We start from the raw sequence: 24,539 nt of genomic DNA on the forward strand, positions 1-24,539 counted from the left end.
AGTGTGTTCGCAAACGTGACCCAAAAATCAGAAGATACTTAGGAGAAGTGGCTAAGCTTCTTAGCACTTTCGAAAACCTGTGTTCAGCCCTTTGGAGCAGCCCCAGCCAAAGCTGGGATTGAGAGGTGCTGCCTTCTCTTTGATGAACAGTGTGGAGAAGAATATAGCTTAGGGCCCTGCTGTTACGCTCCCCGTGAGGAGTTGTGAGCACCTTTGGGAAAGAAATCTGTCCTTCTCCCTGAGCTGAGAGGAGACCAGTGCTTGAACCTTCTGTGGAGCCCTCACAAAAGCTCCAGAAGCCAACCACCTTCCTCGCCTAGGGAGAATCGGGGTCCAAAACTACCTGCAGGCACGGTTTAGAGGTCCTGGGAAAGGTGGGCTGGGTTGCCGGCTTGGGTAACCAGGTTTTTTTCTTCCAGATGACCTTCCATCGGTGCCTGTGTTTGACAGAACTCTGCCCGTGAAGCAGATGCACGTGCTGGAGGTGCTGGACCTTCTGATTCTCAGAGCAGACAAAGGTGGTACCCCTCTGATGTTCTCTGGGAGGAAGGAAACCGGGTAGCCTCTGGCCAGCATGTGGGTCGAAAGGTTCTGACTGCATCGGTGGCGCCAGCTGTCTCTCCTGGTGCCCGGGGCTCAGGGTCTTTGGTGGCCCGTTTGTTCTCTGAGACGGGGACGGTGAGGGAGAGGAGGGGTGGATATCCTTGATGACATCATTAGGTAAAGGCAGTGCCCGGTTTCTCCTGAATTCTGGGCTCTCTCGACCCTGATTCCTCAAGCGGTAGTGTTCGAACCCAGTCCGCCCTTTCGGTTCTCCCGGGTCGTCTTACTTGTCCATCCGTCTCCCCCGTCGGCTTTATCCCACCAGGGAAGGACGCCCGCCTCTTTGTCTTCAGGCTCAGCGCCGTGCAGAGGGGCGTCGAGGGCAAGGCTGTGAGGGGCAAGTGTGACTGCAGAGAAAACAAACTCGAGAAAACCAAAGGTGATTTCTGGCGGTTTCTGTCCAATTCATCTCTTTTCTCAGCCTGCCCAGATTTTATCAAAAATAAAAATGCATGGGAATTTGATTGTAGTGGTTTGTTCTTTACTTGGAAACATCACTAAGGGAGCCTCACAGGTTCCCTAAGAAACGCTTGAGTGATAGCAAGACAGGTAGAGAGGGAGTTCCCACTGTGGCTCAGTGGTTAACGAATCCGACTAGGAACCATGAGGTTGCAGGTTCAATCTCTGGCCTTGCTCAGTGGGTTAAGGTTCCAGCATTGCCGTGAGCTGTGGTGTAGGTTGCAGACGTGGCTTGGACCCAAGTTGCTGTGGCTCTGATCTAGGCCAGCGGCTACAGCTCCGATTAGACCCCCAGCCTGGGAACCCCCATATGCCGAAGAAGTGGCCCCAGAAAAGACAAAAAAAAAAAGAAAGAAAGAAAGAAAGACAGATGGAGGCCTCGAAGAAACTGGAGGACTTGTGGGGCAAGTTTGGGAGGTGAGGGAAGCTCCGTGAGCAAAACTGGGAAAAGAGACTTTTAGACTTTGATTCCTGGACCTCCGATCACCCTTCACTTTAACTCCCGTCATGTAGTGGGTGTGACCCTAAGTCCACAAACTCTAGACTAGAGGGAATAGGACTTCCTCAATCTTCCCGTGACTCAATCTCATTTTTATCTCTTTGTTTTGGTTTGGTTTTTTGTTTGTTTGTTTTGTCTTTTTGCCTTTCCTAGGGCCACACCCGCCACATATGGAGATTCCCAGGCTAAGGGTCTAATCGGAGCTGTAGCCACTGGCCTATGCTGGAGCCACAGCAACATGGGATCCGAGCCACATCTGCAACCTACACCACAGCTCATGGCAACTCTGGACCCTTGACCCACTGAGCAAGGCCAGGGATCAAACCTGCAACCTTATAGTTCCTAGTCAGATTCGTTAACCACTGTGCCACTACGGGAACTCATTTTTATTTCCAGTCCCACCTTTGCCTGGTGGCAGGAACAGTCTAGTCATTTCACCGGGTTATGCTTACTTTGCAGGGTTCTTGGGTGTGGCCAAACCACCAAGGCCCGGGGGCTCCCCACCTCGTGCCATGAGCTCAGCATCACTTATTTCTCTCGCCAGGCTGCCACTTGTATGCCATTAACACTCACCACAGCAGGGAACTGCGGGTCGTTGTTGCCATTCGGAATAAACTGCTTCTGATCACGAGGAAACACAGCAAGCCAAGTGGGGTGACCAGCGCCCCACTGTTATCTCCCCTGTCGGAGTCACCCGTGGAAGAATTCCAGTACATCAGGGTAGGTTTCCTCTTCACGTCGCTCTGCTCCTGCCCACGGTGTCCTTCTGGCCGAGCCAGACCCCCGCCCCCCTTGCACCCAGAGTCTGTCGGCCCCTGGAGTTGCCCCACGGTTCCATAACCAAATGGGGGCGCTCTCGCCGGTTGTCCTGGTTTCCCCAGAAGACTAAGAGGAGCTGGGCTTTTCCACCTCCATCCCCCGCATTCGTGCCATCCACCCGGAAGAGGCTGCTCCAGTGGGGATCACGTTGAAATGGGTGGAAACATAGAATCATTAGGTTTGTACCAGATGCCAACATCGTTTTAAAGGCGGTTATGCTTCAAAAACAAATTCACAGAAAAAGAGACCAGATTTGTGGTTACACGAGGCAGGGGTGGCGGGGGTGGGGGGAAGGTGATCCAGAGGTAAAACTTCCCGTTATAATAAATCCCAGTGTCACATACAACATGGTAAAAGTAATTAACACGGCTCTGTGTTATGAATAAAAGGTAAGAGAGTAAATCCTAAGAGCTCTCATCACAAGGAAAAACTTTTTTTTTTTCACTTTTAAGGGCTGCCCCCGAGACATATGGAGGTTCCCAGGCTAGGGGTGGAATCGGAGCTGTAGCTGCCGGCCTACACAACAGCCACAGCAACTCGGGATCCGAGCCACGTCTGCCACCTACACTGCAGCTCACGACAGCCCTGGATCCTTAACCCACTGAGCGAGGCTAGGAATGGAATCCGCATCCTCATAGAAAGTAATTGGGCTTCTTACTGCTGAGCCACAATAGGAACTTCCAACTAGGAAAAACTTTTTTTTTTCTTTTTCTCTTGTTTTGTATCTATATGAGATGATGAATATTCAGTAAACTATGGCTGCAGCTGAGGGGACAGGCAGGGGTTGGTGGACAGGGCCCAGGTTCTCCTGAGCCCTGAAGACCATGGCAGGGATGTTGGGTTTTTGTTTTTTTGTTTTTTTTTTTTTTTTTTACTCAAATGAATTTATCACATTTGTAAGGGGATGTTGGTTTTGACACAGAAGAACGAATGGGGGAAACTGCTGGAAGGTTTGAAACAAAGAAATGGTAGGTTTTTAAAAAGTCATTCTGGCTGCTGTCCAGAAGAGAGCTCGGGGGGCCAAGAGAGGGATAAGGAGTCCAGTTAAGAGGCTGGTGCAGGATCCTGGCGAGAGATGATGGCCGCTTTGGTCCTGGACAGGTGGGAAGGCACGGTGGGCAAAGCTGCCCCCAGCATTAGTCAGTAGGATTTGCTGTGGGGTTGAGGGCGGAGCCTGTGAGAGGAGCTTCCTGGAGGGTCAAGACACTTTGATCTTATCATTCTAGCTTTCTAAAACTATGGTACCTTAAGGTGTGAAGCATGTCGATCATTGGCTCCTAAGGCAGCATATGCCCACAGGTGAGATGAGAAGTTATTTTTGTCTAGAGTTAAAGGCTCCTGAATTATGCATGTTCCATTCCAAGGTCACAGCAGCATCAATTAAGTTAAAACGGTTTGCACTCTTGCTCCAAGTTCGGTGTTCGTCTCATACTGTAAGTAATTAGTAACCTTAATTAGCATTTATGTAGAGCTGGAATGCCCATTGTGGCTCAACGGAAAAACAAATCTGACTAGGAACCAGGAGGACACAGGTTCGATCCCTGGCCTCGCTCAGTGGGTTCAGGATCTGGCGTTGCCATGAGCTGTGGTGTAGGTCGCAGATGTGGCTTGGATCTGACATTGCTGTGGCTGTGGCGTAGGCTAGAGGCTACAGCTCCATTCAGCCCCTGTTCTGGGAACTTCCAGATGCCACGGGTGCGGCCCTAAAAAGACACACACACAAAAAAGTGTATGTAGAGTATCTGCATTTTTATGGAGAATGAGCTCTGAGGTCAGATTTCTTGAGTTTAATTCTTGGCTCTACCACATAAATTATGTGCCTGTAGGCAGGTCAGATGACCATTGAGCCTCGGTTTCCTCACCTGTAAAATAGAAGAATAGCCCACCTACTTCACTGGGTTGTAGGACGATTTGGTGAGAACAGTGCCTGGTGCCGTGTGAAGTGCTCAACGGGGTTGGCAATGATTGTTACTGCTGCTATTCTTATTATTACTGTAGCACAGGAGGGGGCCGGGCTACCTGAGGGCTCACCTGCTGGGTCAGTTTTGTAAAATTGTTTCCTGGCTTCTCCCCTGTGCAGTGGACAGAGGTCTGAGCCTGGAGCACAGCTTGTGGGAGGTGATGTCTGAGACCCTCCCTGCCTCTTCTCCTGCCCCGCCCTCCCCACGGGCACAGGGCTCTGCCCCCGTCTGGGGCACCCTCTCCTGGAGGGGCGGGCGGTGGGGGTTGAGACGAAGACGGCTGCTCTGTCCTCACCCCTTTCTCCTCTGTCATCGTCGACCACACAGGAGATCTGTCTGTCCGACTCTCCCGTGGTGATGACCTTGGTGGATGGGCCCACGGAAGAGAGTGACAACCTCATCTGCGTGGCTTACCGGCACCAGTTCGATGTGGTGAACGAGAGCACCGGGGAGGCCTTCAGGCTGCACCACGTGGAGGCCAACAGGGTGAGCTGACAGATGCGGGGCCGGTGGGGACCTAGGAACTGGGTCTTCTAACTTGGTGATGCCAGGGTGAGGACTTCCTTTAAATTGTCGACTACTTAGTCTGTCAGTATCACATGCTCTACTCCTTAGGCTGAGCCATACGGTGCTGCCCTTTGTGGAGGTAAAGTGGTTCAGTGTAAGATAACTAACTGCCCACCGTCCTGTTCCACCTTAGCACGCCTCCCCCTGCCATTCTGTTCTTCCCAATAAAGGAGAAACGAACAGATTTCCCATCCTGGCTTAGCGGTAACGAACCCAACTAGTATCCATGAGGATGCAGGTTCAATCCCTGGCCTTGCTCAGTGGGTTAAGGATCCGGCATTGCCATAAGCTGCGGTGTAGGTCTCAGAGCGGCTTGGATCTGGCTGCTGCGGCTCTGGCATAGGCCAGCAGCTACAACTCTGATTCGACCCCTAGCCTGGGAACCTCCATATGCCGTGGGTGTGGCTTGAAAAAGACAAAAAATAAAAAAGAGAGTGAGAAATGAACAATCAAAAAGCTAAATGCAAATAACAGAGTAAGTGAGAACATGTGTTTGGTGATTCATATGCGAGGGCCTTTTGAGAGTCTCCAAAGGCTCTCAGAGGCCCTGCAGACTCACAGCTTGGGGCCTGGGTGGCAGGGGAGGGTACAGGCTGTGTCTCCAGCTCCTAGAAGCCACTAGGAAAGGAAGATGGGATGGGACAACATTAGGGGAGAGAGGAAAAGCGGATCAACACTGGGGGTCTACACCTCCTGGCCTGAGCTGCACAGAAGACAGCCATGTCCCGGGGGTCAAAATCTAGGGCCCACCCGAAGCCGCACTGAAGCACTAATGGAACCCCTAATGAGAACCCCATGGGGTCTGAACATCAGGCCCTGGAGGGCCCGTCTCTGAGCTGCTCCACGCTGCAGGGCAAATCACAGGGCTTTTCATCCCTCTTCTTGTCATGAAGCAGGGTGAGGCCTGGGAACACTCGAGCCACTTGAGGTCTGCACAGAGCAGGGCTGGCACTCAGGCTTAGGGACCTGGCAGAATGGGGACATTGCCTGGGAAGAAGGTAGTTCCTGATGAGAGCTTCCAAACCCACAGGCTTCCCCCAGTCCTGTCCGGCTAGGTCAGAGACTGAGGAATTTAATTATGATTTACAGAAAATAAAAAATACAACTTATATTTGCACAAGCCCTGAATAAATAGTCACTAAAATTGCTAATTACTGTCTTAAGAAGACTTAACACCTAATGAGAGCAAGATTTTAAGAACCAGAAAAATCAAAGAAACTTCTAGGTATAATTAGGTCTTATCTTCAACTGTTACAATCACAGCTCAGTCCATCCTTTCACAAATATATACCGGTGGTGCCCAAACTTATCTGCAGTTGGAGTCATCTGAGGATTTTTAAAAGCTTCCGATGCCAGGCATTCCCATTGTGGCTCATGGGTTAAGAACCCAACTGGTATCCATGATGTGGGTTTAATCCCTGGCCTTGCTCAGTGGGTTAAGGATCTGGTGTTGCCATGAGCTGCGGTGTAGGTCGCAGATGTGGTTCGGATCTGGGGTTGCTGTGGCTGTGATGTAGGCCAGCAGCTACAGCTCTGATTCATCCCCTAGTCTGGAAACTTCCATATGCTGTGGGTATAGCCATTTAAAAAAAGTTCTTACCCTAATGCTTTTCAAAACTCTGTGGGGGGGTCCCCTTGTGGTGTGGTGGTTTAAGGATCCAGTGTTGTCCCTGCAGTGGTTTGGGTTGCAGCTGTGGCATGGGTTCAATCCCTGGCCTTCCACATGCCAAGGGTGTGGCCAAAACAATTTTTTTTTTTTTAATAAAAACAAAACTCTGGGAGTTCCTATCGTGGCTCAGTGGTTAATGAATCCAACTAGGAACCATGAGGTTGCGGGTTTGATCCCTGGCCTTACTCAGTGGGTTAAGGATCCGGCGTTGCCATAAGCTGTGGTGTAGGCCCCTAGCCTGGGAACCTCCATATGCTTCGAGTGCAGCCCTAAAAAAACAAAAGACAAAACAAAAAAAACAAAAACAAAAAAAACCTCTGTACAACCAGCTAAAAGAGGCAGAAAAACAACAGCCTAGCAGGTCTTTGTTGACTCTATCCTTCCCTGGCAACTAGTTTTCTAAGACTTAACCTGCTTTTTCTGGTGGCTATGATTATTAACCTTTATTTACTACCCTGATAATTCATTAGCGTGATTGTGGATTTTTTTTTTTTTTTCTCTTAAGATTCATGAGGATCAGGGTGGAGGTTGGGGGGGGCGGAATGGGTTAAAAACAGCTTTCTTCGATGATTTCTGTGCTTTGTTCTTCTGAAAGCTGTGAGAAACAGCCCTAAGCTTTTCTGTCTTTTCATCAATCTGCTTTTTAAAACAAAGATACAAAGCTTCTCTCTAAGAGAACACGTTAAAAAAAAATGTTTAGTTGTTGTGAAGCCCTTCCCTGGATCTGAGCGGGTCAGTGTGCACATCCCTTCCTATTAAATCAGCAGCTGCTGGGTGTCTGCTGAGCAAGCACAGGCGCCGAGACAGTGGCTGGTCTTTGCCAGGAATTTACCATCGGGTTGGGAAGATAAGCCTAGAGACATGCGGAAGGCAAAGAGCCCGCTTTCTCGTAGCTGCTCAGAAGCCGCCTGCAGGGTCAGGCTTGCTTCTCACCAGCACGTCCCTGCAGCACAGGCCTGTGCAGCCGAGGCGGGAGAAGGAGGTTGACCTGCTCAAGCTGTCGGAGCTTTAGTGCCTCAAGTTGCCCTCGCTGCCTGCCTGCTCCGTGCACGGCCATGTGGGCTGAGCTGGCCTGGTTTCCTGCCCCCATTCCTCCTCTCTTCTCGGCCCCAACACCACCTTGGGGCCGAAGACAATCCCAGCTCCGGAGAACACCTGTTTCAGAAGCACCAGAGCAGCCTTCTGAAAATCAGCGTCAAGTTCATTTTATCAGCAGGCCGACTGTGACCTACTGCCCCCGCTCCAGACTGTGACCTACTGCCCCAGTTCCAACTGGCCTCCTTCCCAAGACAGAGGCCTTCTCCGGAGGGAACTGAGACCTGGTCGTGGGATCCGGGTCTCTGCCTTATTCGCCAGGCCCAAGTCCCTGTCCTGACTGACTGCCCAGACCCCGGCCAGTCTCCACTGGGAGCTCTCCCCAAAAGCACGTGGGAGGGCTGGACACAGACCTCAGAGTGGTGACCTCTTTCACTGGTTACAAGGCTGTGTTCTGACTTCACAACCGCCATAGATTACTTGCATCATTTTAAAATGCCAATAAAATGAACTAAGTAAAGGAAAAATAAAAAGCCAATATGCCTATGTCCTACTGCAGACCTATGATGTCAGGAACTCTAGGAGCAAGAACCTACAATATGGGTCTTTTGAAAGCTCCCTAGTTGATTCTCATGTCCTCACCTGGGCGAGAAACAGGGCTGCAGGGACAGCTCCTGCCCGGCCCCTTAACCTGGGGAGCTGACGTTATGTATCAAAGCATTAACACTCGCTGTGCTAAGTGTGAAGGAAGCTCTGATGAAGTATGATGGGGGGCCCCAGGGGGAAGCGATGAAGTCCATGCGGTGCTCTCTGCGCCTGACTTTCAGCCCCGTGGCCCTGACAGAAAAGCGCTGTTCCCTTCCCCGTTTCTGCAGGAAAGGAAACTAAGGCTCAGGAAAGAGGAGTCACGTATTTACCCAAAACCACACAGCTAATAAGTAGCAGAGGCAGGACTTGAACCCAGGTTGCCTGGCTCAGCATTCTGCAGCATCCAGGGGCTCACTGGAGTGTGATGGGGAGAGCAGGTCCTGGCTACAAAGCTGGCAGCACCTGCCCTCCCCCCAGGAAGGTCACAGTCCGGCAGAGCAGACACAGTCACACCCCCTGGGGCTCGACGCCTCTGGCTGAGATAGGCGTCATTGAACTGACAAGCACTGGGACACCTGAGAAATGACTGTAAGTCAGAGTGCCGGGGACAGGAAGCGTCCCTCCCTGGGCACGAGGGGGCCCGAGGGGGCCCCAAGGGCTGTTCCCTCGTGTGAAATACCCTCTTGATGCGGGTTCCATAGCTAAACGATGCTTCGCTGACACTCATGGAGCATGGACAGGCCCTTTGCCAGGTGCTTATGTGAGTGACCTCCCAGCGTCCCCAGCCCCGTAGGAGGAGGTGTTCTCATCTCCCGTTTTACACCTGAAGACACAGGTTCCGAGAGGTTACACCACTGGCTCAGTGCACACTCCTCTCAGGGGGCAGAGCTGGGCTTTCAGGTGCTCAGTCGTGCGTTCGGTAAGCATGTATTTGACAGGCCCTGATCTAGGTGCTGAGGAAGTCAGTGATGAGGCCAGCAGGGCCTCTGCCCCACGAAGCTGAGATACCAGTGGGGCGGGGGGAGAAGAGCAGCAGGAAGCAGACGAGCTTGCGTGCCAGGCAGATCACTGACATGGAGGGCTGGTACCGAGCAGCAGGGGAGTTATTTGGAATTTGACCCCACGTCTTCCTGATCCCAGAATCAGCGCTCTTGACCCCTGGGCCTCGCCGTCTCCCAGCCTTGCAAAGCCCCCACCACTCTGGTTATGCCCTTTGCCCCCTTGTATCCTGCTTTATGTACTTGCAGGCTTTTCTGGCGTTTTCTTGAGGGGCAAGACCCTGCCTTTTCATTTCTGCCTGTTTAATGGCACCTAGTGCAATGCCAGGTGAGAATGGGTGGGAGGGGCAGGGGTTCCATGGCAGGCCCTTGCCAGAGACCAGGCAGAGGCCCTGGCGGAGGGTGGCCAGAGGGGGCTTCAGCACAGCCATGAGATCTTTGTGTTTGGGTGACAGCAGTGAGGACGAGGGCCTGGGGGTGACGGTGCAGAGACTGGAGGGGCTGGAAAGAGAGGAGCCAGAGGGAGGTCCAGCCTAGCCCGGGGCACAGCAGGGCACGCAGAGGGCATCCGAGAGACACGGGAGAGGATGCTGCTGGACTTGGATGGAAAGGGAAGTCCCTGAGACTCTGGGGCTAGATCTGCTAACAGAAGGGAAGTAGCCGCGTGTGATGTAGAGATGAGAGCCTCCATGGAGTGCTGATCACATGTCAGGCCCTGGCCTCATGGGATCGTCCTGACAGTGAGCAGAGTCCGGATCATCGGTCCATCAGTTCACGGGCGAAGACCTGGGGCCAGAGGTGCAGCATTTGCTGCAGACCATGAGGCAACAGGTGGTCAGGCAGGATGGCAGCTCGGGTCTGTCTGACCAGGGTCGTCTCCTGTCTGCTCCCCACACGGCCTCCTGTGTCCCTGGGTGAGGAATTTATTGCACTGGGGGAAACAAAAGGCAGGATTATGGGCTGGAGCGCTGAGGAGTGTGTGTGTCTGAGTTTGCAGATTTAGAGCAGAATAGGAGTTCCCGTCGTGGCTCAGTGGTTAACAAATCCGACTAGGAACAATGAGGTTGCGGGTTTGATCCCTGACTTCGCTCAGTGGGTTAAGGATCCGGCGTTGCCGTGAACTGTGGTGTAGGTCGCAGACGAGGCTCGGATCCCACGTTGCTGTGGCTCTGGTGTAGGCCGGCAGCTATAGCTCTGATTAGACCCCTAGCCTGGGAACCTCCATATGCTGTGGGAGTGGCCCAAGAAATGGCAAAAAAAAGACAAAAAAAAAAAAATAGAGCAGAGTAAAAATCTAAGCCATAAAGGTGGCGATCTTGCTAAATGAGAGAATTACCTGCAGTGGGAAAGAGAGCAGGAGGGAGACGCTCGTGTCCCGTGTCCCAGGTCCAAGGCTGCAGAGAACGGGACGGAGGGGTGAGCTGTCTGGGGAGAAGGGCGTCTTCTCGGAGTTCAGAGAGGGCAGTGTCCCTGACGGCAAGGGAGGCCGGACTGCAAGGGCTGAGGAGACTCTGAGGCAGTGGAAAAGCAGATTTTTCGAGGGCGGGAGTCTTCCACCTCAAGAGGTTCCAAGGACACCATCAGATTAAGGACCGTCTTCTCAAACGCAGAAACAGACGCCCGGGAAGAAGGCTCCCCCAGGCCACAGCGAGGGCTTCTGACACCCTCCGCGCCGCGTCATGCTGCCTCCCTGGAAGTGCGGGAGGAAGGGTAGACGTGCAGGCCTCCTCATCTTGGGGTTCCAAGACCACATCCGGGGCCCTGGGGAAGCTTGGCTGAAGTCCGGGGGTGTTGAGGAAGGAAAAGAAGCAGAGAGCCGGCTGGGATCTTGGCGGGGGCACTTACTAGCCGAGGGACAGAGCGACTCCAGCCCTCTGAGCCTCACGTCCCTCATCTGTAAAGTGGGAGCAATGCCACCTGCTTTCTGGGGTTGGCATGCAAGTGAAACAAGTAACCCACGTGAAAAGCCCTGTGGCCTGGAGCACACCATACACATAGGAGGCAGTTCAGTAGAGCCGGTGGAGCTGTCCGCCTGGGGAGCATCCCAAAGGCTAAGAAAAGACCTGAGGAAGTCCGGTGCGCTGCCATCGCGACTGCCCATGTGGCAGTGTGGGAGCTGGTGAGGTGGGAATGACCCCTGGTGCCCAAGGTTACGGAAAGCCCTAACTTGAGAACGTCTTTTCATAGTGCCAGTGTCCAGCCTGCCCACTACCGTTGCCCATTATCATTGCAGGTTCATTTCGTTGCAGCTATTGATGTGTACGAAGACGGAGAAGCCGGTCTGCTCCTGTGTTACAACTGTAAGTAAATGATGTGCTTTTGTATCTCTGTGTGCCTGAATCGACTGGCTTTTGTTTGGCTGGGTCTTGTTGTTGTTGTTGTTCTGGACAATTTAAAGGGACTTGGCTTCAGATTTACATGACGTCTGACCTTAACTGCACCCCAGAGAGCATCTAAAATTTCGGTCCTGCCTAGATCTCCCAGGGGGCCAGAGATCCCGGGGAGGTGCCGTGCAGGCGCCGCCCACCAGGGGGTGTCCCAGGACATGGGAGTGATGGCAGTGGCTTCCGACCAGGGACCTGGGCTCCGTCTGCCCCGTCGCTGTTCCAGGGACTCCTCAGTGTCCGTTACTCTCTGTCATCTGGAGATAAGGCTCCTGAGGCCTGGAGCGGGGAACTGCCTTTCTCAAGACTGTGCAGCGACAAGCAGCAGAACCTGCATTCACGTTTGGGGCCCTCCTGAGTCCAGTGCCCAAAAGTTTAACGACGGCTTCTCTTCCACCTTTTGCCATTTCTCAGGTGTTAATGAAATCCGCCTCAACCTGGCATACCTGGCCTCAGCTGCCTTAGTTTGCATCAGGTGGCAGAGTGGGTGTCACGCAGACCAAAGCTATCAAATGGAGTCTTTAAGGACTTCCGGCATTTCAAAAGCTAATATGAGGAGTTCCCGATGTGGCTCATTGGTTAGGGAACCAGACTAGCATCCATGAGGATGTGGGTTTGATCCCTGGCCTCGCTCAGTGGGTTAAGGATCTGGCGTTGCCGTGAGCTGTGGTGTAGGTCACAGACGAAGCTCAGGTCCTGCATTGCTGTGGCTGTGGTGCGGGCCAACGGCTATAGCTCCGATTGGATCCCTAGCCTGGGAACCTCCATATGCCGCTAATATGATAAAAGCTAATCTGATACTACAACAAAAAGGATCTTTTTAAAGCTAGGAGTTCCCGTCATGGCGCAGTGGTTAACGAATCCGACTAGGAACCATGAGGTTTCGGGTTTGGTCCCTGCCCTTGCTCAGCGGGTTAACGATCCGGCGTTGCCGTGAGCTGTGGTGTAGGTTGCAGACGTGGCTCGGATCCTGTGTTGCTGTGGCTCTGACGTAGGCCAGTGGCTACACTCCGATTCAACCCCTAGCCTGGGAACCTCCATATGCCGCGGGAGCAGCCCAAGAAATGGCAAAAAGACAAAAAAAAAAAAAGGATTTTTTTAAAGCTAAAGGCAGTGGTAGTAAGGTATTTTCCTGGATAAGGCTACCCAGTCTAACTGAAACAATAACACATTTTTCTCAGCCTAGATGTGGATTGATTGAGAGCAGTGATGCTAGTTATATCACACAGGGTAATTTTTTTTTTTTCCGGTCTTTTCTAGGGCCGCTCCACGGCATATGAAGGTTCCCAGGCTAGGGATCTAATCGGAGCTATAGCCACCGGCCACAGCCACAGCCACAGCAACTCGGGATCTGAGCTTTGTCTGCGACCTACACCACAGCTAACGGCAATGCCGGATCCTTAACCCACTGAGCGAGGCCAGGGATCGAACCCGCAACCCCATGGTTCCTAGTTGGATTTGTTTCCGCTGCACCACGACGGAAACGCCAGTAAAGCTGTTTTTTAAAATAATGTAAAATAAGACTATACGGCTAAAACCTGATGGGCTTCGGGAGTAAAAGGGGCCTTTGTTTCCATGTGAACTTTCTTACTCCAGAAGGGTCTAAACCGCCTGGACTTGTGTTTGGAGCTCAGAGCAGGCCAGGAACAGTGTAATTGAACTAACCAGGCCTTAATCTCATGCTGGCTCAGGTTTACCAAGGTGATTCAGGCATGTGGCTTCACGTTTTCATAACAAAATGGTGGGGGGCAGGGTTGAACAGCTCCCGTCACACACGTGCTGCCGAGTGAGGCTCAGAGCGTGCCCCCCCCACCCCGTGGGAGGGCTGCCCTCAAGTGCCCCTTCCTCTCTGCAGTCAAGCCAACTTGTGCCCCCCGCCGGGTAGGACTCCTGAGACTGCGGACAAGCTCCCTCACTGCTCCTGCCTCAATGTGCTCATCTGTAAAATGAGCATAATAATAGCATCTGCTCCGTAAGGTTACGTAGATTAAACAGGAGAATGTTGTAAAGCTCGGTGCCTGACCCACAGTAAATCCTCCAGAAATGGCAGCCGTGACGACTGGCAGCAGCAATAGTGCTCTGCCCTTGACTGCACCCCACCCCCGAGAACCTCGTCCTGGCAGCCTTCGCACCGGCTTTCGTAAAGAACGAGCAGATAGGATGCTTTTCTTGTTGTCTGTTTCTCAATGGTCTCCTGACAGCTACCTGCGTGTTTAACAAAAATGAGTCGCTGTTGTTTCATTGCAGACAGTTGCATCTATAAAAAGGTTTGCCCGTTTAATGGTGGCTCTTTTTTGGTTCAACCCTCTGCGTCAGATTTCCAGTTCTGTTGGAACCAGGCTCCCTGTGCGATTGGTAAGAAGACCCTTTATCATCATTTTTTCCCCCCAGACAGAGACATTTGAATTCTCCCATCCTGCATAAGCAGACTCACCAGCTTACTGCTAAATGGCCATGAATTATGTGAGTCCCATGACTATTCAGAGTCGTCTTCTTTAATTGTTTTCATCTTGTTCCGCTTTGGGGACTGTTGGCCTCCACTGCTCCTGCCAGGTCTCTCAGGGCCTGAGCCTGTAACCATTTGGGAGCAATTAGATATGTTTCCAGTGCTTGGGAATCTTCTGGTGCCCTTTCGTTTCTGGGTCTTGATTTCCTTTTCGAGAGCAAGACCTCCAGCTGCGAAACTCTGACTGACTTGGGGGAGAAGCGCAACGCATTCAGCATCTTTCTCATATCTTTTGAAGCTGGGGAGGCTGGAGGCACAGAAACTTGGGTACTTGGCTGACCACTGAAATGTCAGGACGTGAGCGGTGGAGCCTCGTTTCTGTGGTTCAAGAGCCACAGCTGGGCATCTGCCCGACGAGAGTCAGATCAGAGCCAAGAATGTCAGTACTTTTTTCCTCAAAGTAAAACATTTGTTGACAGGTAAACGTGTAGGGTTTTGAGAGGAGAGCAGAGGAACCATCTAGATACTGGGAGGACCAGTCTGGTTTTGATGCAGATTCATTAGTGTATTTGCGGGGGGTGTGGGGGGGTGGGCTGGAAATGGCTCAGGTCTGAGCCCCAGCGCTTGAGGCCCACGTGAGAGATCCAGGCGAGAGGCGTGCAGGTGGCAGGAAGAGTCGGGGTGAAGGCAGGAGAGTGATGCGTTTGCCAAGGAGCGTGCCAAGTGGCCAGTGAGGAAGACAAAGGTGGGCTCACAGGGCACCTGGGCAGCTATGGTACCTGAAAGTCACCAAAACCATCTCAAGAAGAGGGGCCAACCTTTAACCAATAACTCAGCAAACCCACCGAAGCCCAGGGATGCTGAGAGGGACAGTGAGGAACAGGAGGCAGCCCTGCCCAGACACACAGGAGGAGCGCAGGGGAGGGCGGCTTGGAGACGGAGTGGAGGAGGAGCAAAGGCAGGTGCCCAGGCAGGAGGCTGGGGAAGGAGAGGGCGCGGTGACCAGCCGCGGTGTGGACCGTGGCGCGGTGGGGGTGGGGGGAGGACCTCCAGGACCTGGGTGGGCAGTGCGCCCCCGGAAGATGGGGTCCGGATACCAGTGGGAGGAGCCCAGACACCTCACTGAGCAGCAGCTTGGTGACTAAGAGAGGCGCCCCCAGAACTGGGAAGCATGCAGCCGTGAAGGAAGAAGAGAAGCAGCCAGAGGAACAGGAGAGATGGGAGTTGCTGGAGAAGCGAGGGGGCGTGAGAGGGTCCCCGCAGCTCCGCACGCAGCCCGGGCTGGGCGCTGACGCTGGTTGCCTTGCAGTCTGCGCCTTCCCGTACCTGCTGGCCTTCACCACCGACTCCATGGAGATCCGCCTGGTGGTGAACGGGAACCTGGTCCACACAGCCGTCGTGCCTCAGCTGCAGCTCGTGGCCTCCAGGGTGAGTAGAACTGGGGTTTTGTTCCTGGCTGAGGGGCTTTGGGTGCCCCCAGCGCCATGAGGTTTCAGCGCATGATGACAACACCACGTCATCGTGGTGGGGTGGGGGGGACACGCCACCTGGAGATGAGAAAGCTGACCACAGACGCGTGGGTTGGGTTTTCCTGTGTGGTCTCCTGGGCCCCCCGGGCGACTGCATACTGTCCCCACTGTACTGACAGTTCTGGGAGAGCAGGGACCTCACTAACAGTGCCAGTGGGATGCTGGTAAGTGTTTAACCACCAACCCTCTGGAAAACGGGTGTGGATGTGTCCGTACATACATGTATGTGGACATTAGTTAATGATAAATTTTCCTGATATGAAACATCAATAGCTTACGATTTACAAATAATTGTAAATAGCTTACAGTTTATAAATAATAATAAAATGCATAATACTTGTAAAGTCCATTCAGCCAGTTGGCTCTCACAAAATGTTTTTGTTCATTTTTGGTGGACTCCTTCCTCACGCTCTGGCTGCAGTTCAACTACGATTTTACAGTTGGACTTATATCTCAATCCATTCATTCTTCTTCCAAGTTTGTTGTCACTAAATCTGATAGGTGATCCCTTAAACTATTTGTCACCCTCCTAGAAATCATAGTCATTAAACCAAATGGTGGGGAAAATAGTCCCACCGCGATTGACCCAAGCTGCCCGCGTGAACACGGAACGGAGTTAGGAAGTGACACCCGGGAGCTGCTATCACAGGGCGCCCCCCGCCCCCCACCCCAACACTGTTCATGCAAATTGCCTCAAGAGCATAGATGACAGTCAGTGCAGTAAAATATTAGGAACGGTTGAACTTTGGTATTTAATACTTTGTTTTTAATATAATTTGAGTTTAATAATGACTGTGCTTAGCAGCCAGGTTGCAAAATCCCTGAAACTCAGTACCTCCTGACCGAGTAGGAGCTGCCCCCCCTGCACACACGCCCACACATCACTGCCGTTACCCCAAAGCCAGCATCATGGGTGTGCTTGAGTGTCTGCAGAAGCCTGCATGAGGACGCGTTTCCCCACCTGAGAAATGGACCCGACTGAATCCCAAACCCTCTCCAGTTCTAACCCCCAGGTGCCTGAGATCCCTGTTCGGGAAGTGTGTGTGTCTGTGTTCGCAGAAGGTGTGTGGGAAATCGCCTCCTTTCCACTGTGTAGCAACCACAGATAAGAAGTGGGGAGAGTGAGCACGCAACGCTGTGCCACAGGCCCCGAGATGCAGCTACCGAGCACGGGGGCGGGTGGGGCTCTGCGGTGACGACAGGAGGGCCGGTGGGTGCAGGGCCTCGAGCGCCAGTGGCTCAGTAACGCCTTCTCTTTCTCTCTAGTCGGATATATACTTCACTGCGACCGCATCTGTGAATGAGGTCTCGTCTGGAGGCAGCTCCAAGGGGGCCAGTGCCCACAATTCTCCTCAGACACCCCCAGGCCGAGATGCTCCAGTGTTTCCTTCTTCCCTGGGGGAAGGTGAAGTCCAGTTTTACTGTCTTATGATATTTTTTTTTTTTTTGTCTTTTGTCTTTTTGTTGTTGTTGTTGTTGCTATTTCTTGGGCCGCTCCCGCGGCATATGGAGGTTCCCAGGCTAGGGGTCTAATCGGAGCTGTAGCCACTGGCCTACGCCAGAGCCACAGCAACACAGGATCCGAGCCACGTCTGCAATCTACACCACAGCTCACGGCAACGCCGGATCCTGAACCCACTGAGCAAGGGCAGGGACCGAACCCGCAACCTCATGGTTCCTCGTCGGATTTGTTAACCACTGCGCCACGACGGGAACTCCCTGATATTTTTGATCCATTCTCATTTCTCCTGTTCGTGGTCCAATACTGACATGTGACCGCTGCCTAAGGGACTTACTATTTGAAGCCATTAAAAAAAAATTGCAGTCTGGAGTTCCCATCGTGGCCCAGCGGTAACAAATCCGACTGGCATCCATGAGAATGGGGGTTCAAGCCCTGGCCTCACTCAGTGGCTTAAGGATCCGGCGTTGCCCTGAGCTGTGATGTAGGTTGCAGACGCGGCTCGGATCCCCAGTTGCTGTGGCTGTGGTATAGACCGGCAGCTGTAGCTGCTATTCCACGCCTAGCCAGGAACTTCCATATGCCTCAGGTGAGGCCCTAAAAAGACCATAAAAAAAAAAAAAAAATCGCAGTCTGGTTGCATTCTCAAACCTTGTGAGAACCCCCTAAACACACCCATTATGAAGACAGTTGTTTCAATGGGGAAACGGGGGTTGAGGGCCAGAGAGATTCCAGCTTGCCCCACCCAGCAAGGGATGTTAACGATAGGGCAGGATTTTTGAGCTAAAAGGATATCGCCATGAAACCCGCATTACTCTGCACACCCAGCTTTCGCTCTGTCTGGCTTTGCCCTCGAGCCCTGCAGGCCTTCGCTGGGGTCGCTGCCTCACCCTTTTCCTACCTTCTCACCTCATGAGTCATCTGTATGAGCCCCCGTCCCCCAGCAGGACAGCCCTGCTTTTCTTGTCAACTCCGGCCTCCTGTGCACGCGTAACCAGCCCTGGGCGCCTTTTATTCCCATTTTATTCCACCTTCCCACGAACACGATGGCCTCAGAAAGCAGAGTGGTCGGGTGCCGTCACTTTATTGCCCTCACAAGACCTGGGAGGTCAGCCTGCGACACGAGATCGTCCTTCATTGCTCATCACGCGGAGGAGCCAGAAGTTATCCTCTCACAAATAATATGCACTTTTCTCCAAGTCCTGATATTCTTTTCAAACTCTTATTTCAGGTGAAATTCAGTCCAAAAATCTGTACAAGATTCCACTCAGAAACCTTGTGGGCAGAAGCATCGAGCGGCCTCTGAAGTCGCCCTTGGTCTCCAAGGTCATCACCCCGCCCACCTCCATCGGCATCGGCATCGCAGCCATTCCTGTCACTCACTCCTTGTCCCTGTCCCGCATGGAGATCAAAGAAATAGCCAGCAGGACCCGCAGGGAGCTGCTGGGTAACGGCCCTTGATTCTCGTATCTCCACTGTTTATAAAGACACCTGCTGGTTTTATCTGTGGATGTTCAATTTTATGATCCTCAAAAGCAAAGAGTTAAAAAAGAAACTGGCCCTTTTATCAGGGCACATATTCACTCTAATGAAAACAAAGAAAAACCCTCTACCAATACGACAAGAAAAGCAATTATTTTAAAATATAGACTCTGGGAGTTCCTGTCACGGCTCAGTGGTAACGAATCTGACTAGTATCCATGAGGACATGGGTTCAATCCCTGGCCTCGCTCAGTGGGTTAAGGATCTGGCGTTGCCGTGAGCTGTGGTGTAGGTCACAGATCTGCTGTGGCTATGGTAGAGGTCAGCAGCTACAGCTCCAACTTGACCCCTAGCCTGGGAACTTTCCATATGCCGCAGGTGTAGCACTAAAAAAATAACAACAATCCAAAAAATGTAGACGTTATCATCGTTCTTCTTGGCTTGATCCCAATAATGTACCGGTACCCAACTGAGAGAGAAAAAGAGCATTTTCTGTCTCTCTGGAGCACTGTGGGAGTGACCCTCGGACCTGTGATTCTCCCCTGCAACCAGGCCTCTCCGATGAAAGTGGACCCAGGTCAGAAGGAGCACCAAGGCCCAAGGCAAAAGCCCGGAAGCGCTTGGAAGAAAACCAAGGAGGCCCTAAGCCAGGGACAGTGAGGTCGACAAGCAGCGACAGGTAAAGAGGGAACAAACAGCCCCTGCTCAGGGCGGGGGGCCCCTCAAGTCACAGGACAGCCGCAGGGCCCTTCCTGCTGACTAGTGATGCCATGGGCTGGCCCCTTCGGCCAGCCACAGCAGAGGGCCAGGGTCCAGCTGAGGATCCCCAGGGAGCACACAGCCTGCTGGGGAGGGGCCCGCACAGCAATCCAGCAAATGCACATTAAAATAGGAGACGTTTTTCCACTCACCAGATTGACAGAGGTTTTTTGAAGCAAAAGTGCTCAGTAGGAGCGACAGGAAATAGACTCTTTCCTGTCCTTCTGGTGGGTCTAGGAACGGGCACCGCCTTCCTGATGGCAGCTCAGGCTCACAGGTCCGTGAATGTTTGTCGAATCCCACTGGCTTGTCCTCTAAGCATCTCTCTGTCCCTCCAGCAGCATCCCGCCCCTGAGGCCAGGCCCTCTTCCTTCATTCCACACACGGTCTCCGCGCAGCGGACACTGAGCTGGGCTGTGCAGCTCAACTTCAAGGGCTTCACAGGCGGCAGGGGAGGCCAGCAAGGACATACTAGGAATTACACCGTTCCAAGCTGGCAGGCGATGCCGAAGAAAGAGGGGTGCCATTCAGGCCACCCCGGGGGCAGGGGGCCCTCAAACCTCAGGGAAGGCTGAGCCAAGTCTCATAGATCAAGCAGGCATTAGCTCGATCGCTTGACTCACTCGCGCTGTCACCCGACACATGTTTTTGAGCCCCCACTAAAAGGCCCCCGCCCTCATGGACTTGACCTTCTAGTGCAGAGAAACAGAGAAGCAACCTGTGAACAGTTAAGCAAACTCGGTCGTTTCCATTAATGACAAGCGCGGCAAGGAAATTGAAAAGAAGCTAAGTGATGGGGTGGAGGGGGTGGTGGAGAGTCCCCTGAGGTGGAGGTGGGGGTCAAGGAAGGCTTCTTGGAGGAAGCGGCCCTGAGCTGAGCTTCGAATGCGAAGGAGCTGGGGGAACAGCCCCTCTGAGCTGGGAACAGCAGGGGCAAAGCCTCTGAGGAGAGAGAGTAAGAGAAAGAAGAGTAGATCAGCTTGAGCACAAAGAAGGGTGCAAAGTCAAGAGCGGCCGGAGGCTGGGCTGGGGGGTTTTGTAGGCTACCCGGCTACTTGTTGAATGAATGACGTCCCTGAATTGGTACTGCAGGTTTCAAGAGAGTGAGTGTCCTGTAAGCAGGAGAAAAAAAGAGAGCATGCAGGTGGGCTGGGAGGAGGCTGGAGGGGTCAGTTGGGCCGGTCTAGTGGCCTCTGGGCCTGTACTCAGGCCAAAGTTTCAGCATTGTCCTCCGGCCATGTGGAGCCAGGGGAGGGGTTTAGACAGAGTGACATTTTCTGGATTTGCCTCAAACACTTATGTGTCAGCCCTAGCTTTTTTTTTTTTTTTTTTTTTTTTTTTTTTGCTTTTAAAGGCTGCACCTGAGGCATATGGAAGTTCCTAGGCTAGGGGTGGAATCAGAGCTGCAGCTGCTGGTCTACACCACAGCCACAGCAACATGGGATCCGAGCTGCATCTGCAACCTACACCACAGCTCATGTCTACAGCGGATCCTTAAGCCACTGAGCGAGGCCAGGGATTGAACCCAAGTCCTCATGGATACTAGTTGGGTTTGTGACCACTGAGCCACGATGGGAACTCCATCACTGGCTTTTAAAACCCACAAAAACGAGAGTTCCCATCATGGAACTAAAAAGACAAAAAAAAAAAAACTCCACCACAACCCATGAGGTAGGGCTGTCTCCCTGCTGAACCCCACTCTGTTGGGGAGGGGGTGACCCCTGCCCTTCCTCGCCTCCCCCCATAATGGCGGGGGATTGGGGAGACAGGCTCCTGAGTTTGGAGGAGCAGGAAACGGAACAGCCAGCTTAGCGGGGCCCCCAGGATCCGTTCACAATGACTCTTCTCTCCTAGGATCACATCGGGCTCCTTGGAAAGTCCTTCCACTTGTGAACCCAGTGCCGAGGGGCGTTACCAGCCGCCGCGCTCTGACCAGGACCCTGTGGCAGAGCGAGCGGGCAGCCCAGTCTGGGCCAGGAGCCCCTTTCAGCTCACCGCTTCCTCGGACGAAGACATTATCGACTTGAAGTAAACCGTCTCTGTCGAGGTTGCCATCGCTCATTTTCTTATGGAGGTTTATACTCTTTAACCAGTTCCGACATCATTTCTCAACAAAACGTGGCTTTTAGCCTGTCTGTGATCTATTGGACCAAACCCTCCGCACACTCGGCCAGTTTGGGTCACTCTCCCATGTCCGGTGCCATCTTTCTGACCTTCGTTTCATTCTGTTCAGGAATCATCAGTCCCCTTGTAATAAAGGTGGTAGATTTCATTGAGGTTTTAGATTGAAACTTTGAATAAATCAAAAATGTTCATTCTTATGTACGGCAACCTTCTCTTATATTTTATATACGTGGATGGAAAAATTATTTTTTCATTATAGTTTTGATTTGTCACATAAGATTGATTTTATAAAGAAAAGCCATTGCCTTTAAAATTTATTACAGATAAGTTTTCTTTCCGCATCTTTGGCCCCTGTTGCTGTTTCCGTTCACTGTGCTTGGAACCAGCTGCGTTCCTACCTAGAGACTTTTGAGAAAAGACGAATTTTTAGATCTTAGAAGCTCCTGCTTCTTTCTCCTTGTGTCTTGTGAAAAATAATAAGTTGTAGGAGCCTGTTAAGCGTCTTAAGATTATTTTTTTGATTTTATTGTTCCTGTGAAATCATATAACCAAGAAACAGTTACTCTTTGTCCTCGAAGTCATCATTCTCAAGTTCCCTCTCCTTGTTCCTGTCTGCTTCGCTCGTTCATATGAACCAAGTGACGTTCCTTCCTCTTATCATGTTTCTACCTTCCGTTGCTCCCGCCTCAGAGTATGAAGAAAATGTGCGTTTGGCCAGATACGAGTGAAACAGTGACGTGTCAGCCTCTAGCCAGGGGCGATCAAAGGAGGAAAACCTCATTTCACTGACACTGTAACAGTTTGAATGTGCAAAGAAGATACCTTACCTCTGGCACTGGTCTACCGATTCCATTTTATTATAGCTTGTCTTGCCCAAATTACTCATCAAAAGAAGCCGACATTGTTTCCCCTGTTAAAGAGGCTCGGAGGAGTCCCTTCTGCAGGTCTTTCCTGTAAGTGCAGAGGCCTGTGCTTGCTGTGGCCTGGATCTTGACAGACAGACCTCACGGAAGTCTGGATCCTACCTCCTTGAGGGCCTCGCACCCTGTGGGGAGAGCTCCCGTCTCTGCCTCTTGCCCAAATGGTCCAACCTGATGGATCCAAGGTGAAGACTGTCTGGTCCCCTTCAGCAGAAGGCAAGCAGGGAGAGGATTAAAGACAGTGCTTTCTGGGGTGCCCAGTTGGGGTGTCCGTGACAGAAGGAGTGTCCTCATCATCTTTGCAGCGCTCAGCGTTCCCCTTCTCCCATGTTACGCCCCTTTCACATGGAGGCTGGAAACACAAGATCAACTACATACTCTATCTTGACCTCCCCCGAGTTTTGTGAATCAGGTTTTATTATTCTTATTTTTCAAATAAGGAAACTGAGGCTCAGAAAAAGGCAGTGATTTGAACCTGAGTTCTCTGACTCCAGAGCTGTGCTCTCTCCCCTGTCCACCCTGTGTCAGTTGGAGCCGGCTGGTGTTTTTTTATGTTAAAATAATTTGTAAGCTTCATGAGCTTGTATGTGTTTTTCCTGTTGTCTCTCCCCCCTCCCCCCGCCCTGAAGTTTCTTGCTTCTCAGCCTGGAGTAGAAAAACCAAGGGCTGTTTAGACCATTCTTCCAAAAAGACTGACTGCATGCATCAGAGCGTCACTTACAAAAAGGAGCAGGAGGCAGTTCTAGCAGCACTGTCTGCTTCTACGAAGGCCAAGTGAACACTGCACACTCATGGGGAAGGCGATGACCAGCCAGAGGGCAGGAGCAGATTTGCAGGGGTCTGTGGCTCAGCGGGCGGGCTGGCTGTAGCTGGGCTCACTGAATCACCCTGTCTAGAGAAACCTCTCTGCGTACCCCACAGGCTGAATTGCAGAGTAAACCATCTAATTGCAGCAGTTTGCCATTGAAGTCTGAGGCATCCATCCCCTCTGCAAACACCAAGTTCCCACTGTCTGGGAGTAGGGGAGGGAGAGAACTAAACAGGAGATCGCAAGCAGTGATAAGTGCTATGATAAGAATTTATGACTGGAGCACAGGATGCTGAGGAAACACAGAGGCGAGGTTGCCTAAGTCTTGAGAGATAGTACAATCAGGTGACTGCAGGTCAAACAACCATCTAATGACACCAGCTAGCGTTCGAGCACCTTGCATGTGCTTGGTCTTCTTACATTGCTCCTACTCAAAACCCTCCTGCAAGATAGATACTGTCATCTCCACTTAGAGGTGAGGAAACAGAAGCCCAGAGAGGGAATAGAAGCTAAGCCTCTTGCTTTCTTAGCCCTGGTTCTTGCCAGAATTACACAGCATTCCACCACAGCTGCCTGCACCCTGAGAGTGTTGCACACAAATGGCAAGATTCTACAGAGCCCTGACTTCATCATCCTCACCTCCAGCAGTGATGTGGGTGTACACAGGTAGAGAGGTTGGCTATTAACAGCGGACTTAACGTTGGAAGGTATTGACATGATTCCAATCAGGACTACCTGTGGAGAGAAATTTAACAGGGAGCGTGGAGCTCACCATTTAAGCCCAGATCAGTCACACCTATATGGCATGGGGGACTCCGCCCAACACAGGTCCTCCGCACCCTGAAAGTCCTGGTCGTCGTCGGCTCCGTAGCCGTGAGCCCCTTGGGAACCCAGAGTCGTGAGGAGCACTGAAGTGGGCTGCGGCTCCCAAGGTCAAGCCTCCAGCCCAGCAACGGAGCTGGAGGGCCGGACCAGGGTCGGCATCCGAGAGGATGGCTGCCCAGGTCGCTTGTTAGGAGATCTTCCACCCTGTGGCTCTCAGTGGGGAGTGCCAGGCCCCAGTAAAGCGGTTAACGCCGAGCAGGAACCGCAGACCTGACCCGAGGACAGTTGCAGCGGCCCAAGGTAGGGGCGGGAAGTGCTGGGGACATCCCACGTGCTCCGCCTTCGTCCGGCTCCTAGCCTCATTGGTTGAAGCTAGATTGAGAGGCGGCGCCAGGCGCCAGTGTACTCCCCTCCTTCCATCCTCATTGGCCTGTTCCGTTTGGAGCAACTTATATGACCCCACCTCCAGGCTCGCATCACACTCCTATTGGATGGTTATGTGCTCCGGCCCTAACACAAACCCCGCCCCACCTATACATTGGATAACTCTGTCCTAGGGGCGGCTCCAGTGTGCGTCACCTACCGGTTCTTTGCTTCCATTGGTC

General features: G+C 52.4%; 1 protein-coding gene across 2 annotated transcripts in view; it reads left to right on the forward strand.

Annotated features, from left to right (window-relative positions):
• Nucleotides 1-22,216, forward strand: part of GARNL3 (GTPase activating Rap/RanGAP domain like 3) — a 150,324-nt gene extending 128,108 nt beyond the window's left edge. For both annotated transcript variants that reach the window (XM_021069215.1, XM_005660437.3), the window contains 11 exons: nucleotides 420-518; nucleotides 869-982; nucleotides 2,106-2,281; nucleotides 4,669-4,827; nucleotides 11,432-11,498; nucleotides 13,830-13,937; nucleotides 15,338-15,456; nucleotides 16,824-16,962; nucleotides 18,248-18,463; nucleotides 19,051-19,177; nucleotides 21,112-22,216. In XM_021069215.1, the coding sequence (XP_020924874.1) occupies nucleotides 420-518; nucleotides 869-982; nucleotides 2,106-2,281; nucleotides 4,669-4,827; nucleotides 11,432-11,498; nucleotides 13,830-13,937; nucleotides 15,338-15,456; nucleotides 16,824-16,962; nucleotides 18,248-18,463; nucleotides 19,051-19,177; nucleotides 21,112-21,289 (1,502 nt within the window). In that variant the 3' untranslated portion in view covers nucleotides 21,290-22,216. The remainder of the gene's footprint in view (nucleotides 1-419; nucleotides 519-868; nucleotides 983-2,105; nucleotides 2,282-4,668; nucleotides 4,828-11,431; nucleotides 11,499-13,829; nucleotides 13,938-15,337; nucleotides 15,457-16,823; nucleotides 16,963-18,247; nucleotides 18,464-19,050; nucleotides 19,178-21,111) is intronic.

The sequence above is a fragment of the Sus scrofa genome, chromosome 1 (assembly GCF_000003025.6).
Source record: "Sus scrofa isolate TJ Tabasco breed Duroc chromosome 1, Sscrofa11.1, whole genome shotgun sequence".
NCBI classification, from domain to species: domain Eukaryota; kingdom Metazoa; phylum Chordata; class Mammalia; order Artiodactyla; family Suidae; genus Sus; species Sus scrofa.